Here is a 16,236-nt window from a genome sequence, read left to right as displayed (position 1 = left end):
GGTAGTGTAATGGTAGTGTCATGGTGAATCATTTGTGAATCTGTTCAGGATCTTATGGTTTTAGTTTGGGGACATATTAATTTGTGATGCTGTTCAGGATGTTACGGTGTTAGTTTGCCCCACCTCACTCCACTGTTTCTACATCTGAATTCTTCAACACAAGTGAGTTTCCCTGAGGTGGGTCCTGACCGTAATACCTGATATCTCTCCATCCCACAGCTGTTCCTCCCCCAACTAACCTGGGTTTCCCTGAGGTGGGTCCTGACCGTATGCAGGTGACCTGGACAGCTCCTGTGGTTCCTGACCCCGCTGACATCAACAGCTTCGTGATTCGCTACCACCCCATCGATGACGAGGATGACATCACAGAAAGCAGCGTCGGCGGGAATGACGACACCGTGGTTCTTAAGAGTAAGGGCTCAGAGAACACACACACTCATGGACACACACACACACACACACACACACACATTCCTAATGACTGTTAATAGTGTTTTGCTTCTACTAGTCACCGACTGATGCTGTGTATCCTTGTCTGTGTGTCCCTCTAGACCTGATTTCCAACACGGAGTACCTGGTGAGTGTGGTGTGTGTTTACGAAGATAGGGAGAGCTCACCTCTGGTCGGCACCCACAAAACGAGTGAGTTTCACTTGAATTATTTGATTTTAGTATCTGTTTTTGGTATCCGTCCTTTTTTGAAATGTTTCCTAAATGACTCCTGATTTATGTTTTCTACCCTCAGCCCTGGACTCCCCCAGCGGTCTGCAGTTCTCAGAGGTCCTGACCAACTCCTTCACGGTGCACTGGCAGGCCCCCAACGCCATCATCACCGGCTACCGGATCCGTTACCAGATGACCAGCGGCGGGCGGGCCAAGGACGAGAGGCTGCCGCCATCCAGGAACCACTTCACCCTGACCGGCCTGACCCCCGAGACGGAATACATCGTCAATATCTATGCCGTCAGCGGCCAGCAGGACAGCAAGCCGCTCTCTGGAAAACAGAAAACCAGTACGACCTCATCTTTACTTTTCACACGCTCTTTAAGTTTACCTTGATTCATTGCTTCCTTCATTTCAGCCAATTCCCTACCCCTACGACAAGACCTGTTGACAGCCAATCCCGGTTCCCTACCCCTACGATAAGACCTGTTGACAGCCGATCCCGGTTCCCTACCCCTACGATAAGACCTGTTGACAGCCGATCCCGGTTTCCTACCCCTACGATAAGACCTGTTGACAGCCGATCCCGGTTCCATACCCCTACGATAAGACCTGTTGACAGCCGATCCCGGTTCCCTACCCCTACGATAACACCTGTTGACAGCCGATCCCGGTTCCCTACCCCTACGATAAGACCTGTTGACAGCCAATCCCGGTTCCCTACCCCTACGATAAGACCTGTTGACAGCCAATCCCGGTTCCCTACCCCTACGATAAGACCTGTTGACAGCCAATCCCGGTTCCCTTACTCTACGATAAGACCTGTTGACAGCCAATCCCGGTTCCCTACGATAAGACCTGTTGACAGCCGATCCCGGTTCCCTACCCCTACGATAAGACCTGTTGACAGCCAATCCCGGTTCCCTACCCCTACGATAAGACCTGTTGACAGCCAATCCCGGTTCCCTACCCCTACGATAAGACCTGTTGACAGCCAATCCCGGTTCCCTTACTCTACGATAAGACCTGTTGACAGCCAATCCCGGTTCCCTACCCCTACGATAAGACCTGTTGACAGCCAATCCCGGTTCCCTACCCCTACGATAAGACCTGTTGACAGCCAATCCCGGTTCCCTACCCCTACGATAAGACCTGTTGACAGCCAATCCCGGTTCCCTACCCCTACGATAAGACCTGTTGACAGCCAATCCCGGTTCCCTACCCCTACGATACGACCTGTTGACAGCCAATCCCGGTTCCCTACCCCTACGATAAGACCTGTTGACAGCCAATCCCGGTCCCCTACCCCTACGATAAGACCTGTTGACAGCCAATCCCGGTCCCCTACCCCTACGATAAGACCTGTTGACAGCCAATCCCGGTTCCCTACCCCTACGATAAGACCTGTTGACAGCCAATCCCGGTTCCCTACCCCTACGATAAGACCTGTTGACAGCCGATCCCGGTTCCCTACCCCTACGATAAGACCTGTTGACAGCCGATCCCGGTTCCCTACCCCTACGATAAGACCTGTTGACAGCCAATCCCGGTTCCCTACCCCTACGATAAGACCTGTTGACTTTACACACATCCCCTGAATCCCAAATCAACCCATAGCCCCTACTCCCAAGGCATATGTAGATCTGAGAGGGTTGGATAGGTGTCTAACCAATATGGTGGTTGCTCCAACTTGCCCTCTGATAGGTCACGGGAAAATGTTGCCATTGTTGCTATCATCCATCCAATTCTCTCAGCTCTCCACAGGAATCCAGGGGCTGGGGGTTGATTTGGTCTTTAGGGATCCTTTTGGTTTATTTCAATGTTTCTGTCATTCTCACCGTCTGTCTCTGCTTCCTCCTCCTTGTTGTGTCCCCTAGTCTCTGACTCTCCTACTGACCTGGAGGTAGTGTCCTCCTCCCCCACCAGCATCACAATCCGCTGGGACGCCCCCTCTGTTACCGTGAGGTACTACAGGATCACCCATGGAGAGTCAGGTCTGTCCGGTACGTTAACTAGCCTGGCCTTAACTAGTCTACCGTTAACTAGTCTAGCCTGTTATTGTGAGGTACTGCTATGATCACCATGGAGAGTCTGACCTGTCAGGTGAGTTAGCTTGCAGTCAGGTGAGTTAGCTTGCAGTCAGGTGAGTTAGCTTGCAGTCAGGTGAGTTAGCTTGCAGTCAGGTGAGTCTGCTTGCAGTCAGGTGAGTTAGCTTGCAGTCAGGTGAGTTAGCTTGCAGTCAGGTGAGTTAGCTTGCAGTCAGGTGAGTTAGCTTGCAGTCAGGTGAGTCTGCTTGCAGTCAGGTGAGTTAGCTTGCAGTCAGGTGAGTTAGCTTGCAGTCAGGTGAGTTAGCTTGCAGTCAGGTGAGTCTGCTTGCAGTCAGGTGAGTTAGCTTGCAGTCAGGTGAGTTAGCTTGCACTGCTATGATCAGCCACAGAAAGTCTGGTGCCACAGAAAGCCTTCGCCACAGAAAGCCTTCGATGCTAATGTGATCGTCATCAATTTCACAAGTCTGGGAAACCAAAGAGTACCTTACCATATGCAGTCTTATTGAAATTTGAGAGCTCACCAATTCTTTAGCTTTTTCACAATATGAATGTTTTTTTTTAATCTATAGCATTGTTTGCTGTTACCCCTCCCAACCCCCAGGTGGCCACAGCACCCCTAAAGAGTTCACTGTCCCTGGTTCCCAGTCTACCGCCACCATCCAGAACCTGAGGCCTGGTACTGACTACACCATCACAGTCTACGCTGTGACCGGCAGAGGGGACAGCCCAGCCTCCAGCACCCCCATCTACGTCATCCACAAGACAGGTACACATAGGGACACGACACTCCTGACTACCATGGGGACACCCCTGACTACCATGGGGACACCCCTGACTACCATGGGGACACCCCTGAATACCATGGGGACACCCCTGACTACCATGGGGACACCCCTGACTACCATGGGGACACTCCTGCCTTCCATGGGGACACCCCTGACTACCATGGGGACACTCCTGCCTTCCATGGGGATACCCCTGACTACCATGGGGACACCCCTAACTAACATGGAGACACCCCTGCCTAACTTCCAGGTTCTGTCGTAGCCGGCCGCGACTGGGAGACCCATGGGGCGGCGCACAATTGGCCCAGCGTTGTCCAGGGTAGGGGAGGGAATGGCCGGCAGGGATGTAGCTCAGTAGAGCATGGTGTTTGCAACGCCAGGGTTGTGGGTTCGATTCCCACGGGGGGCCAGTATAAAAAAGAATGTATGCACTCGCTTAACTGTAAGTCGCTCTGGATAAGAGCGTCTGCTAAATGACTAAAATGTAAATGTAACTTCCTTCTAGGGAGTTTTTCCTTACCTGCCTCTGCTTGTTCTTTGGACTCTAGGCCTGGTTACTGTAGGTGTAAAACTAATGTTGTGGGTTCCATTGCCATTACACTTGATTAAGTCGCTTTGGATAACAGCGTCTGCTAAATGGCATTATTATTATTATTATTATTATTATTATTATTAAAAAGGGATTGATTGATCAGGATTGTTAGATGTTGTTTTTAAAGTCCTTTTTCATTATACCCTGTCCTGGTTTGATAATGTGGTCTGAAAGTATACTTCTGCTGTGCCTTCAGCAGGTTGTGACTTGGCTCCTCTCCTCTCGCTGTAGATATTGAGTCTCCTCTCGCTGTAGATATTGAGTCTCCTCTCGCTGTAGATATTGAGTCTCCTCTCGCTGTAGATATTGAGTCTCCTCTCGCTGTAGATATTGAGTCTCCTCTCGCTGTAGATATTGAGTCTCCTCTCGCTGTAGATATTGAGTCTCCTCTCTCTCTCTAGATGTTGAGTCTCCTCTCCTCTTTCTCTCTAGACATTGAGTCTCCATCGGAAATGGAGGTGACTGACGTTAAGGACAGCACCATCACCGTGCGGTGGTCCCCGGCCCAGGGGCCCGTCAAGGGGTACAGGATCACTGGGGTCCCCAGGAACGGACAGGGTCCCTCCTTCTCTGAGACCGTCGCTCCAGGTAGGAATAACCTCCTGGCTCTGGCTGACTTGTAGGCTAATGTCCGCAAATCAGGAATACTTCCCAGCACAACAGACAACGTTCCCAGAGATCTTCCACTTTTTCTACTGACTGCTGTGTTAAACATATGGCTGTTAAGGACTTTTTGATAACCATACACCCAAGTAAATCACTGGTACTGAGGCTTTTAAAATGTTTTCAATAACAACATTTTGGTTCATTATAGTTTTGGCGTAGTCAGGTAACTGATTTAGTTCTGTGCCATATCCTGTATGTAAATAACTGTATATCTCTGGTATTGTTGTTGTCAACTGTATATCTCTGGTATTTTAGATCAGACAGAGATGACGTTCTCTGGCCTGCAGCCCACAGCAGAGTACATCCTCAGCGTGTATGCTCTGGGACAAGACGGAGAGAGCCCTCCCCTGGTGGAGACTGCTGTTACTGGTGAGTGTTCTTCATATGTGGCTGTGCTGGTCCCCCCCCCAACCCCCCCACCCCCCTTCCCTCTGGTCCCCCCCCCCTTCCCTCTGGCCATAACCCTTGTGTGTTTGTAGATATATAGGGTATAGATAGGTCTATGCTGTAGATATATAGGGTATAGATGGGTCTATGCTGTAGATATATAGGGTATAGGTGGGTCTATGCTGTAGATATATAGGGTATAGGTGGGTCTATGCTGTAGATATATAGGGTATAGGTGGGTCTATGCTGTAGATATATAGGGTATAGGTGGGTCTATGCTGTAGATATATAGGGTATAGATGGGTCTATGCTGTAGATATATAGGGTATAGGTGGGTCTATGCTGTAGATATATAGGGTATAGATGGGTCTATGCTGTAGATATATAGGGTATAGGTGGGTCTATGCTGTAGATATATAGGGTATAGATGGGTCTATGCTGTAGATATATAGGGTATAGATGGGTCTATGCTGTAGATATATAGGGTATAGATGGGTCTATGCTGTAGATATATAGGGTATAGGTGGGTCTATGCTGTAGATATATAGGGTATAGGTGGGTCTATGCTGTAGATATATAGGGTATAGATGGGTCTATGCTGTAGATATATAGGGTATAGATGGGTCTATGCTGTAGATATATAGGGTATAGATGGGTCTATGCTGTAGATGTATAGGGTATAGATGGGTCTATGCTGTAGATATATAGGGTATAGGTGGGTCTATGCTGTAGATATATAGGGTATAGGTGGGTCTATGCTGTAGATATAAAGGGTATAGATGGGTCTATGCTGTAGATATATAGGGTATAGGTGGGTCTATGCTGTAGATATATAGGGTATAGGTGGGTCTATGCTGTAGATATATAGGGTATAGATGGGTCTATGCTGTAGATATATAGGGTATAGGTGGGTCTATGCTGTAGATATATAGGGTATAGGTGGGTCTATGCTGTAGATATATAGGGTATAGATGGGTCTATGCTGTAGATATATAGGGTATAGGTGGGTCTATGCTGTAGATATATAGGGTATAGATGGGTCTATGCTGTAGATATATAGGGTATAGATGGGTCTATGCTGTAGATATATAGGGTATAGGTGGGTCTATGCTGTAGATATATAGGGTATAGGTGGGTCTATGCTGTAGATATATAGGGTATAGGTGGGTCTATGCTGTAGATATATAGGGTATAGATGGGTCTATGCTGTAGATATATAGGGTATAGATGGGTCTATGCTGTAGATATATAGGGTATAGGTGGGTCTATGCTGTAGATATATAGGGTATAGGTGGGTCTATGCTGTAGATATATAGGGTATAGGTGGGTCTATGCTGTAGATATATAGGGTATAGGTGGGTCTATGCTGTAGATATATAGGGTATAGGTGGGTCTATGCTGTAGATATATAGGGTATAGGTGGGTCTATGCTGTAGATATATAGGGTATAGGTGGGTCTATGCTGTAGATATATAGGGTATAGGTGGGTCTATGCTGTAGATATATAGGGTATAGGTGGGTCTATGCTGTAGATATATAGGGTATAGGTGGGTCTATGCTGTAGATATATAGGGTATAGGTGGGTCTATGCTGTAGATATAAAGGGTATAGTTGGGTCTATGCTGTAGATATATAGGGTATAGATGGGTCTATGCTGTAGATATATAGGGTATAGATGGGTCTATGCTGTAGATATATAGGGTATAGGTGGGTCTATGCTGTAGATATATAGGGTATAGATGGGTCTATGCTGTAGATATATAGGGTATAGGTGGGTCTATGCAGTGTAGTGGTTGGTCCACCATATTACTTCCACATATATACACTACCAGTCAAAAGGTTGGACACACCTACTCATTCAAGGGTTTTTCTTTATTTTTACTATTTTCTAAAGTTGTAGAATAACAGTGAAGACATCAACACTATGAAATGACACACATGGAATCATGTAGTAACCCAAAAAAGTGTTAAACAAATCAAAATATATTTTATATTTGAGATTCTTCAAAGTAGCCACCCTTTGCCTTGATGACAGCTTTTGCACATTCTTGGCATTCTCTCAACCAGCTTCACCTGGAATGCTTTTCCAACAGTCTTGAAGGAGTTCCCACATATGCTGAGCACTTGTTGGCTGCTTTTCCTTCACTCTGCGGTCCAACTCATCCCAAACCATCTCAATTTGGGTTGAGGTCGGGTGATTGTGGAGGCCAGGTCATCTGATGCAGCACTCCATCACTCTCCTTCTTGGTCAAATAGCCCTTACACAGCCTGGAGGTGTGTTGGGTCATTGTCCTGTTGAAAAACAAATTATATTCCCACTATGCTCAAACAAGATGGGATGGCATATTGCTGCAGAATGCTGTGGTAGCCATGCTGGTTAAGTGTGCCTTGAATTCTAAATAAATCACTGACATTGTCACCAGCAAAGCAGCCCCACACCATCACACCTCCTCCTCCATGCTTCACGGTGGGAACCACACATGCAGAGATCATCCGTTCACCTACTCTGCGTCTCACAAAGACACGGCGGTTGGAACCAAAAATCTCAAATTTGGACTCATCAGACCAAAGGACAGATTTCCACCGGTCTAATGTCCATTACTCGTGTTTCTTCGCCCAAGCAAGTTTCTTCTTATTGGTGTCCTTTAGTAGTGGTTTCTTTGCATCAATTTGACCTATGAAGGCCTGATTCACGCAGTCTCCTCTGAACAGTTGATGTTGAGATGTGTCTGTTACTTGAACTCTGTGAAGCATTTATTTGGGCTTCAATTTCTGAGGCTGGTAACTCTAATGAACTTATCCTCTGCAGCAGAGGTAACTCTGTGTCTGCCTTTCCTGTGGTGGTCCTCATGAGAGCCAGTTTCATCATAGCGCTTGATGGTTTTTGCGACTGCACTTGAAGAAACTTGATTGACTTCCATGTCTTAAAGTAATGGACTGTCGTTTGTCTTTGCTTATTTGAGCTGTTCTTGCCATAATATGGACTTGGTCTTTTACCAAATAGGGCTATCTTCTGTATACCCCCCCTACCTTGTCACAATACAACTGATTGGCTCAAACGCATTAAGAAGGAAATAAATTCCACAAATTAACTTTTGACAAGGCACACCTGTTAATTGAAATCCATTCCAGGTGACTACCTCATGAAGCTGGTTGAGAGAATGCCAAGAGTGTGCAAAACTGTCATCAAGGCAAAGGGTGGCTACTTTGAAAAATCTCAAATCTCAAATATATTTTGATTTGTTTAACACTTTTTGGGTTACTACATGATTCCATATGTGTTATTTCATAGTTTTGATGTCTTCACTATTATTCTACAATGTAGAAAATAGTCCAAATAAAGAAAAACGCTGGAATGAGTAGGTGTGTCCAAACTTTTGACTGGTACTGTATATCAGAAAACATCAGAGTTAGTGCCAAGGCATAGGACATAGAGGAAGGGGTTAAGGCCACGGGGAAGGGGTTAGGGCCACGGGGAAGGGGTTAGGGCCACGGGGAAGGGGTTAGGGCCACGGGGAAGGGGTTAGGGCCACGGGGAAGGGGTTAGGGCCAAGGGGAAGGGGAAGGGGTTAGGGCCACGGGGAAGGGGTTTAGGGCCACGGGAAGGGGATTTAGGGCCAAGGGGATAGGGCCAAGGGGATTGGGGATTTAGGGCCAAGGGGATTGGGGAAGGGGTTAGGGCCTAGGGGATAGGGCCAAGGGGAAGGCGATAGGGGAAGGGGTTAAGGCCACGGGGAAGGGGATTTAGGGCCAAGGGGAAGGGGTTAGGGCCAACGGGAAGGCGTTAGGGCCTAGGGAAAGGGATTAGGGCCAAGGGGAAGGGCGTAGGGGAAGGGGTTACGGCCAAGGGGATAGGGCCAAGGGCGTAGGGGAAAGGGATTAGGGCCAAGGGGATAGGGCCAAGGGGAAGGGGCTAGGGCCAAGGGCGTAGGGGAAACGGATAGGGCCAAGGGGAGGGGTTAGGGGGAAGGGGTTGGGGCCAAGGGGATAGGGGGAAGGGGAATGGGCCAAAGGGAAGGGGCCAAGGATTTAGAGGAAGGGGATAGGGCCAAGGGGAAGGGGCCAAGGAGTTAGAGGAAGGGGATAGGGCCAAGGGGAAGGGGTGGGGGCCAAGGGGATAGGGAGATAGGGGAAGGGGATAGGGCCAAGGGGAAGGGGATAGGGCCAAGGGGAAGGGGATAGGGGGGAAGGGGCTGAGGGGGAAGGGTTTAGAGCCAAGGGGAAGGGGATAGGGCCAAGGGGAAGGGGATAGGGGGGAAGGGGCTGAGGGGGAAGGGTTTAGAGCCAAGGGGAAGGGGATAGGGCCAAGGGGAAGGGAATAGGGGAAGGGGATAGGGCCAAGGGGAAGGGGATGGGGCCAAGGGTTAGGGTAAGGGGAAAGTGATAGGGCCAAGGGGTTAGGGGAAGGGATTAGGGCCAAGGGGAAAGGGATAGGGCCAAGAGAAAGGGGTTTGGGGAAGGGGTTAGGGCCAAGGGGAAGGGAATAGGGGAAGGGGTTAGGGCCAAGGGGAAGGGGATAGGGCCAAGGGGAGGGGTTAGGGGGGGATAGGGCCAAGGGGATAGGCCAAGGGGATAGGGCCAAGGGAAGGGGATAGGGCCAAGGGTTAGGGTAAGGGGAAAGGGATAGGGCCAAGAGAAAGGGGTTTGGGGAAGGGGTTAGGGCCAAGGGGGAAGGGAAAGGAGTTAGGGCCTAGGGGAAGGGGCTGCGCCAAGTGGAAGGGGATAGGGGACAGATAAGTCTGATTTTACACAGTCCTAGCAGAGTGCTCATCTGATTGTCATCTCCTATCCATCTGATCGTCATCTCCTATCCATCTGATCTTCATATCCTATCCATCTGATCTTCATCTCCTATCCATCTGATTGTCATCTCCTATCCATCTGATTGTCATCTCCTATCCATCTGATTGTCATCTCCTATCCATCTGATTGTCATCTCCTATCCATCTGATTGTCATCTCCTATCCATCTGATTGTCATCTCCTATCCATCTGATTGTCATCTCCTATCCAGACACTTCAGATCTGCAAACATTAAAGGGTTTGGGCCAGAGGGACATTGACCCCTGTGACCTCTTAAATCCTAATTCTCCTCCCCCCTGCAGCGTTGAGTTGTTCCACAACTGTTAATGTGAAAAGGGCTTTATAAATACAGTTGATTTGATTGATGGGGTTGGTTGATTGACCTCCGTCCTCCCTCCCCTGCAGCGGTGGGCCGCCCCACAGACCTGACCTTCTCCAATGTAGACTCCACCTCCATGACCATCTCCTGGGACTCGCCAGACGGCCGGGTGACGTCATACCGTGTCCTGTACGCCAGCCCAGAGGAGGGCGAGAGGGAGCTGCGTCCCACACCCCGCGGAGACGACGAGTCCGCAACGATCCACGGTCTCCGACCAGGAAGTGAATACACGGTGAAGGTCATCGCCATGCACGACCGCACACCTAGTCCTCCACTGGTGGGCGTCCAGGCCACAGGTAGGCTATAAGCCCCTCCGCCGGGACAAATATTAACTTGTGTTTAAGGGGATCAGTTTGAGTAAAGTGAGGCATTGAATCAATAATCTTGATCATTCAATGAGTAGTTAATGAGACTTTTGACAGTATTTGGGGCGCAAGGTAAATAACTGACTCCTCTCTCTCTCCCTCTCTCCCTCTCCCCATCTAGACATCCCTACCCCTAACAACCTGGAGTTCTCCCAGGTCACCACCACCTCCTTCAACATCAACTGGCGGACCACGTCCAACGCTCATCTGACCGGATACCGGGTGGTCGTCAACCCCAAGAACAAGAGCGGCCCCACCAAGGAGATTAACGTTGGCCCAGGCAAAACACAGGTCCACGTGCCTGGACTCATGGTAATTATAAATGTTCATACCTGCTTATAACCAGTTATAAAGCATTATACCAGCAGACCTTAAGCATTTTGTTACGTTACAGCCTTATTCTAAAATTGATTAAATTGTTAGTTTTTTTCTTCTCATCAATCTACATACAATACCTCATATTGACAAAGCATTTTTAGAAATGTTTTTTTTTTTTTTATGTAAAAAAACAACGGAAATATCACATTTACATAAGTATTCAGACCCTTTACTCAGTACTTTGTTGAAGCACCTTTTGGCAGCGATTACAGCCTTCTTGGGTATTACGCTACAAGCTCGGCACACCTTTATTTGGGGAGTTTCTCCCATTCTTCTCTGCAGATCCTCTCAAGCTCTGTCAGGTTGGATGAGGAGCGTCGCTGCACAGCTATTTTCAGGTCTCTCCAGAGATGTTAGATCGGGTTTAAGTCCGGGCTCTGGCTGGGCCACTCAACGACATTCAGAGACTTGTCCCGAAGCCACTCCTGCATTGTCTTGGCTGTGTGCTTAGGGTTGTTGTCCTGTTGGAAGGTGAACCTTCGCACCAGTCTGAGGTTCTGAGCACTCTGGAGCAGATTTTCATCAAGGATCTCTCTGTACTTTGCCCCGTTCATCTTTCCCTCGATCCTGTCTAGTCTCCCAGTCCCTGCCGCTGAAAAACATCCCCACAGCAAGGGTTGGTGCCAGGTTTCCTCCAGACGTGACGCTTGGCATTCAGGCCAAAGAGTTCAATCTTGGTTTCATCAGACCAGAGAATCTTGTTTCTCATGGTCTGAGAGTCTTTAGGTGCCTTTTGGAAAACTCCAAGCGGGCTGTCATGTGCCTTTTACTGAGGAGTGGCTTCCATCTGGCCACTCTACCATAAAGGCCTCATTGGTGGAGTGCTGCAGAGATGGTTGTCCTTCTGGAAGGTTCTCCCATCTCCACAGAGGAACTCTGGAGCTCTGTCAGAGTGACCATCGGGTTCTTGGTCACCTCCCTGACCAAGGCCCTTGTCCCCTGATTGCTTCGTTTGCCTCGGCGGTGGTTCCAAACTTCTTCCATTTAAGAATGATGGAGGCCACTGTGTTCTTGGGGACCTTCAATGCTGCAGAAATGTTTTGGTACCTTCGCCAGATCTGTGCCTCGACACAATCCTGTCTCGGAGCTCTACGGACAATTCCTTCGACCTCATGGCTTGGTTTTTTCTCTGACATGCACTGTCAACTTTGGGACCTTATATAGACAGGTGTGTGCCTTTCCAAATCATGTCCAATCAATTGAATTTACCACAGGTGTACTCCAATCAAGTTGTAGAAACATCTCAAGGATGTTTAAACATTTGCAAACATTTCTAAAAACCTGTTTTCGCTTTGTCATTATGGGGTATTGCGTGTAGATTGATGAGGATCTGAATACTTTCCGTGTGTGTGTGTGTGTGTGTGTGTGTGTGTGTGTATAAAAACACATTGTAAAACGCATTATAACTGCATCATAATGCATTATAACTGCATCATAATGCATTATAGTAGTTACCAAAATCTACATGTGATTTATGCATAACCTGAGGGATGAATCATTTGAAATGCTTGTGTTTCTCTACGACTTTCCCATTTGCTAAAAGGAAAAGTATTTTCGACAGCTGTTATTTCATAGTTTGGGATTTCCAGGCATTTGTTTTGAGAGCTGTGGCTCCAGCTGTGGAGCCTGTCCCTGTCCCAAATGAAACCCTATTCCCTATATAGGGCACTACTTTTGACCTGTTGTGGGTTTTAAACCAGTAGTCTTCTAGACTAGCGAAGCCACAGCCAGTCCACCAGCCTTTGTAATTTCCAGTTGGCGAACACATCAAAGAATGGAACCACAGCCGAGGACTCTTAAAGGGGCACATCGGCACCTTTTGACCTTACGATCAGGGTCTTCACCAACACAGTGCCATTTTCACATATGTAGACGCTGGCATGGTGCTGAGATAATGCAAATGAGGTCAAACAGAATAATGAAGTGCCACTTTAAAGGACTGTAAGTGACTAGTATGATTTGGAAAGAGATGATGATGATGATGATGATGGTCCCACTGAGTATTACTCAAGCTTTCTTCTGTTTCTCTGTCTGTGTAGGTTGCTACTACGTATGAGGTGCACATTTACGCCCTGAAGAACTCTCTGACGAGCCGCCCAGTTCAAGGAGAGGTCACAACACTGGACAGTGAGTTCCTCCTCTCTTCAACAGTGATGGCGATAATGAGAATATTACATTATCTGACGCCTTAGCGACTGATTATCTTCCTGGGGTCCACAAAATAATAATCACAATAGACATTACAAACATTTAACAAAGGAGACAATTTGTTATAACGACAAAGACGATAAACTACAAATAATGGTAGAGATCCTCTCCTCTCCGTGTTCCAGACATCAGTCCGCCACGTCGTGTGCGTATCTCAGACGTTAAGGATTCCTCCGTCACTCTGACCTGGCGCTCCAAGACCGAGACCATCTCTGGCTTCCTAGTTGAGGCCACGCCCACCACAGGAGGCCGGACCCCCATCCAGAGAACCATCGCCCCTGAATCCCGCACCTACACTATCCAAGGTACCCCCCCATACCTACACTATCCAAGGTACCCCCCCATACCTACACTATCCAATATACCCCTCCTATAACCCCCCCATACCTACACCATCCAAGGTACCCCCCCATACCTACACCATCCAAGGTACCCCCCCATACCTACACCATCCAAGGTACCCCCCCCATACCTACACCATCCAAGGTACCCCCCCCATACCTACACCATCCAAGGTACCCCCCCCCATACCTACACCATCCAAGGTACCCCCCCCATACCTACACCATCCAAGGTACCCCCCCCATACCTACACCATCCAAGGTACCCCCCATACCTACACCATCCAAGGTACCCCCCATACCTACACCATCCAAGGTACCCCCCCCATACCTACACCATCCAAGGTACCCCCCATACCTACACCATCCAAGTACCCCCCCCATACCTACACCATCCAAGGTACCCCCCCATACCTACAACCATCCAAGGGTACCCCCCCCATACCTACACTATCCAAGGTACCCCCCCATACCTACACTATCCAAGGTACCCCCCCATACCTTCACTATCCAAGGTACCCCCCCATACCTTCACTATCCAAGGTACCCCCCCCCATACCTACACCATCCAAGGTACCCCCCCATACCTACACCATCCAAGGTACCCCCCCCCCATACCTACACCATCCAATATACCCCCCCATACCTACACTATCCAAGGTACCCCCCCATACCTTCACTATCCAAGGTACCCCCCCCATACCTACACCATCCAAGGTACCCCCCCATACCTTCACTATCCAAGGTACCCCCCCCCATACCTACACCATCCAATATACCCCCCCATACCTACACTATCCAAGGTACCCCCCCCATACCTTCACTATCCAAGGTACCCCCCCCATACCTTCACTATCCAAGGTACCCCCCCATACCTACACCATCCAAGGTACCCCCCCCATACCTTCACTATCCAAGGTACCCCCCCCCATACCTACACCATCCAATATACCCCCCCATACCTTCACTATCCAAGGTACCCCCCCCATACCTACACCATCCAAGGTACCCCCCCATACCTACACCATCCAATATACCCCTCCTATAACCCCCCCATACCTACACCATCCAATATACCCCTCCTATAACCCCCCCATACCTACACCATCCAAGGTACCCCCCCCCCATACCTACACCATCCAAGGTACCCCCCCCATACCTACACCATCCAAGGTACCCCCCCCCATACCTACACCATCCAAGGTACCCCCCCCATACCTACACCATCCAAGGTACCCCCCCCCATACCTACACCATCCAAGGTACCCCCCCCCCATACCTACACCATCCAAGGTACCCCCCCCCATACCTACACCATCCAAGGTACCCCCCCCCATACCTACACCATCCAAGGTACCCCCCCCCCCATACCTACACCATCCAAGGTACCCCCCCCATACCTACACCATCCAAGGTACCCCCCCCATACCTACACCATCCAAGGTACCCCCCCCATACCTACACCATCCAAGGTACCCCCCCCCATACCTACACCATCCAAGGTACCCCCCCCCATACCTACACTATCCAAGGTACCCCCCCCATACCTACACCATCCAAGGTACCCCCCCATACCTACACCATCCAAGGTACCCCCCCCATACCTACACCATCCAAGGTACCCCCCCCATACCTACACCATCCAAGGTACCCCCCCCATACCTACACCATCCAAGGTACCCCCCCCCATACCTACACCATCCAAGGTACCCCCCCCATACCTACACCATCCAAGGTACCCCCCCCCATACCTACACCATCCAAGGTACCCCTCCAATAAGTCACCCCCCATACCTACACCATCCAAGGTACCCCCCCCATACCTACACCATCCAAGGTACCCCCCCCATACCTACACCATCCAAGGTACCCCTCCAATAACCCCCCCATACCTACACCATCCAAGGTACCCCCAAACCCCCCCCATACCTACACCATCCAAGGTACCCCCCCCATACCTACACCATCCAAGGTACCCCCCCCATACCTACACCATCCAAGGTACCCCCCCCATACCTACACCATCCAAGGTACCCCCCCATACCTACACCATCCAAGGTACCCCCCATACCTACACCATCCAAGGTACCCCCCATACCTTCACCATCCAAGGTACCCCCCATACCTACACCATCCAAGGTACCCCCCATACCTACACCATCCAAGGTACCCCCCCCCCATACCTACACCATCCAAGGTACCCCCCCCCCATACCTACACCATCCAAGGTACCCCTCCAATAACCCCTCCCCCCCCGCCCGTACCTACACCTGTTACCTACCTTCCTAAACCTACTCCCCCTTACCCATGCAGTCAACATTCACGCCAGGGTCGTGTTCATTAGGGCATGCAAAGTACTGAAACAGGAAAAGTACAATTAGTTTCTTATTGGACACCTTTCCTGTTTCAGTCCTTTGTTGCCTAATGAACACAACCCAGACTCTGGTTCATATTAATCTGTAACATTTTCAACTTGTTTCCACAGGTCTGCAGCCCGGTACAACTTACAAGATCAACATCTACACTCTGAATGGCAGTGGTCGCAGTACCCCCTTCACCCTCACTGCCACCACTGGTACAGTAGCCCCCCTATAAAGCCACGCGATTGATTTAGATACTTGTC

At 49.4% G+C, this 16,236-nt stretch overlaps 1 protein-coding gene across 1 annotated transcript in view; it reads left to right on the top strand.

The window, feature by feature from the left end:
• LOC311143873 (fibronectin-like) overlaps nucleotides 1-16,236 on the top strand; it is a gene marked incomplete at its 5' end in the record, with an annotated part of 84,687 nt that overhangs the window by 58,061 nt on the left and 10,390 nt on the right. The window contains 12 exons of the mRNA XM_084179744.1: nucleotides 220-411; nucleotides 552-641; nucleotides 745-1,011; nucleotides 2,540-2,656; nucleotides 3,312-3,476; nucleotides 4,520-4,675; nucleotides 5,009-5,122; nucleotides 10,348-10,617; nucleotides 10,808-10,998; nucleotides 13,104-13,191; nucleotides 13,398-13,577; nucleotides 16,099-16,188. Of these exons, the coding sequence (XP_084035870.1) occupies nucleotides 220-411; nucleotides 552-641; nucleotides 745-1,011; nucleotides 2,540-2,656; nucleotides 3,312-3,476; nucleotides 4,520-4,675; nucleotides 5,009-5,122; nucleotides 10,348-10,617; nucleotides 10,808-10,998; nucleotides 13,104-13,191; nucleotides 13,398-13,577; nucleotides 16,099-16,188 (1,920 nt within the window). The remainder of the gene's footprint in view (nucleotides 1-219; nucleotides 412-551; nucleotides 642-744; nucleotides 1,012-2,539; nucleotides 2,657-3,311; nucleotides 3,477-4,519; nucleotides 4,676-5,008; nucleotides 5,123-10,347; nucleotides 10,618-10,807; nucleotides 10,999-13,103; nucleotides 13,192-13,397; nucleotides 13,578-16,098; nucleotides 16,189-16,236) is intronic.

This window comes from Coregonus lavaretus (genome assembly GCF_964263955.1).
Source record: "Coregonus lavaretus genome assembly, chromosome: 16".
In the NCBI taxonomy this organism is placed as follows: domain Eukaryota; kingdom Metazoa; phylum Chordata; class Actinopteri; order Salmoniformes; family Salmonidae; genus Coregonus; species Coregonus lavaretus.
Note: the sequence above shows the minus strand (reverse complement) of the source record. Positions and strands in the feature narration are given on the sequence as shown.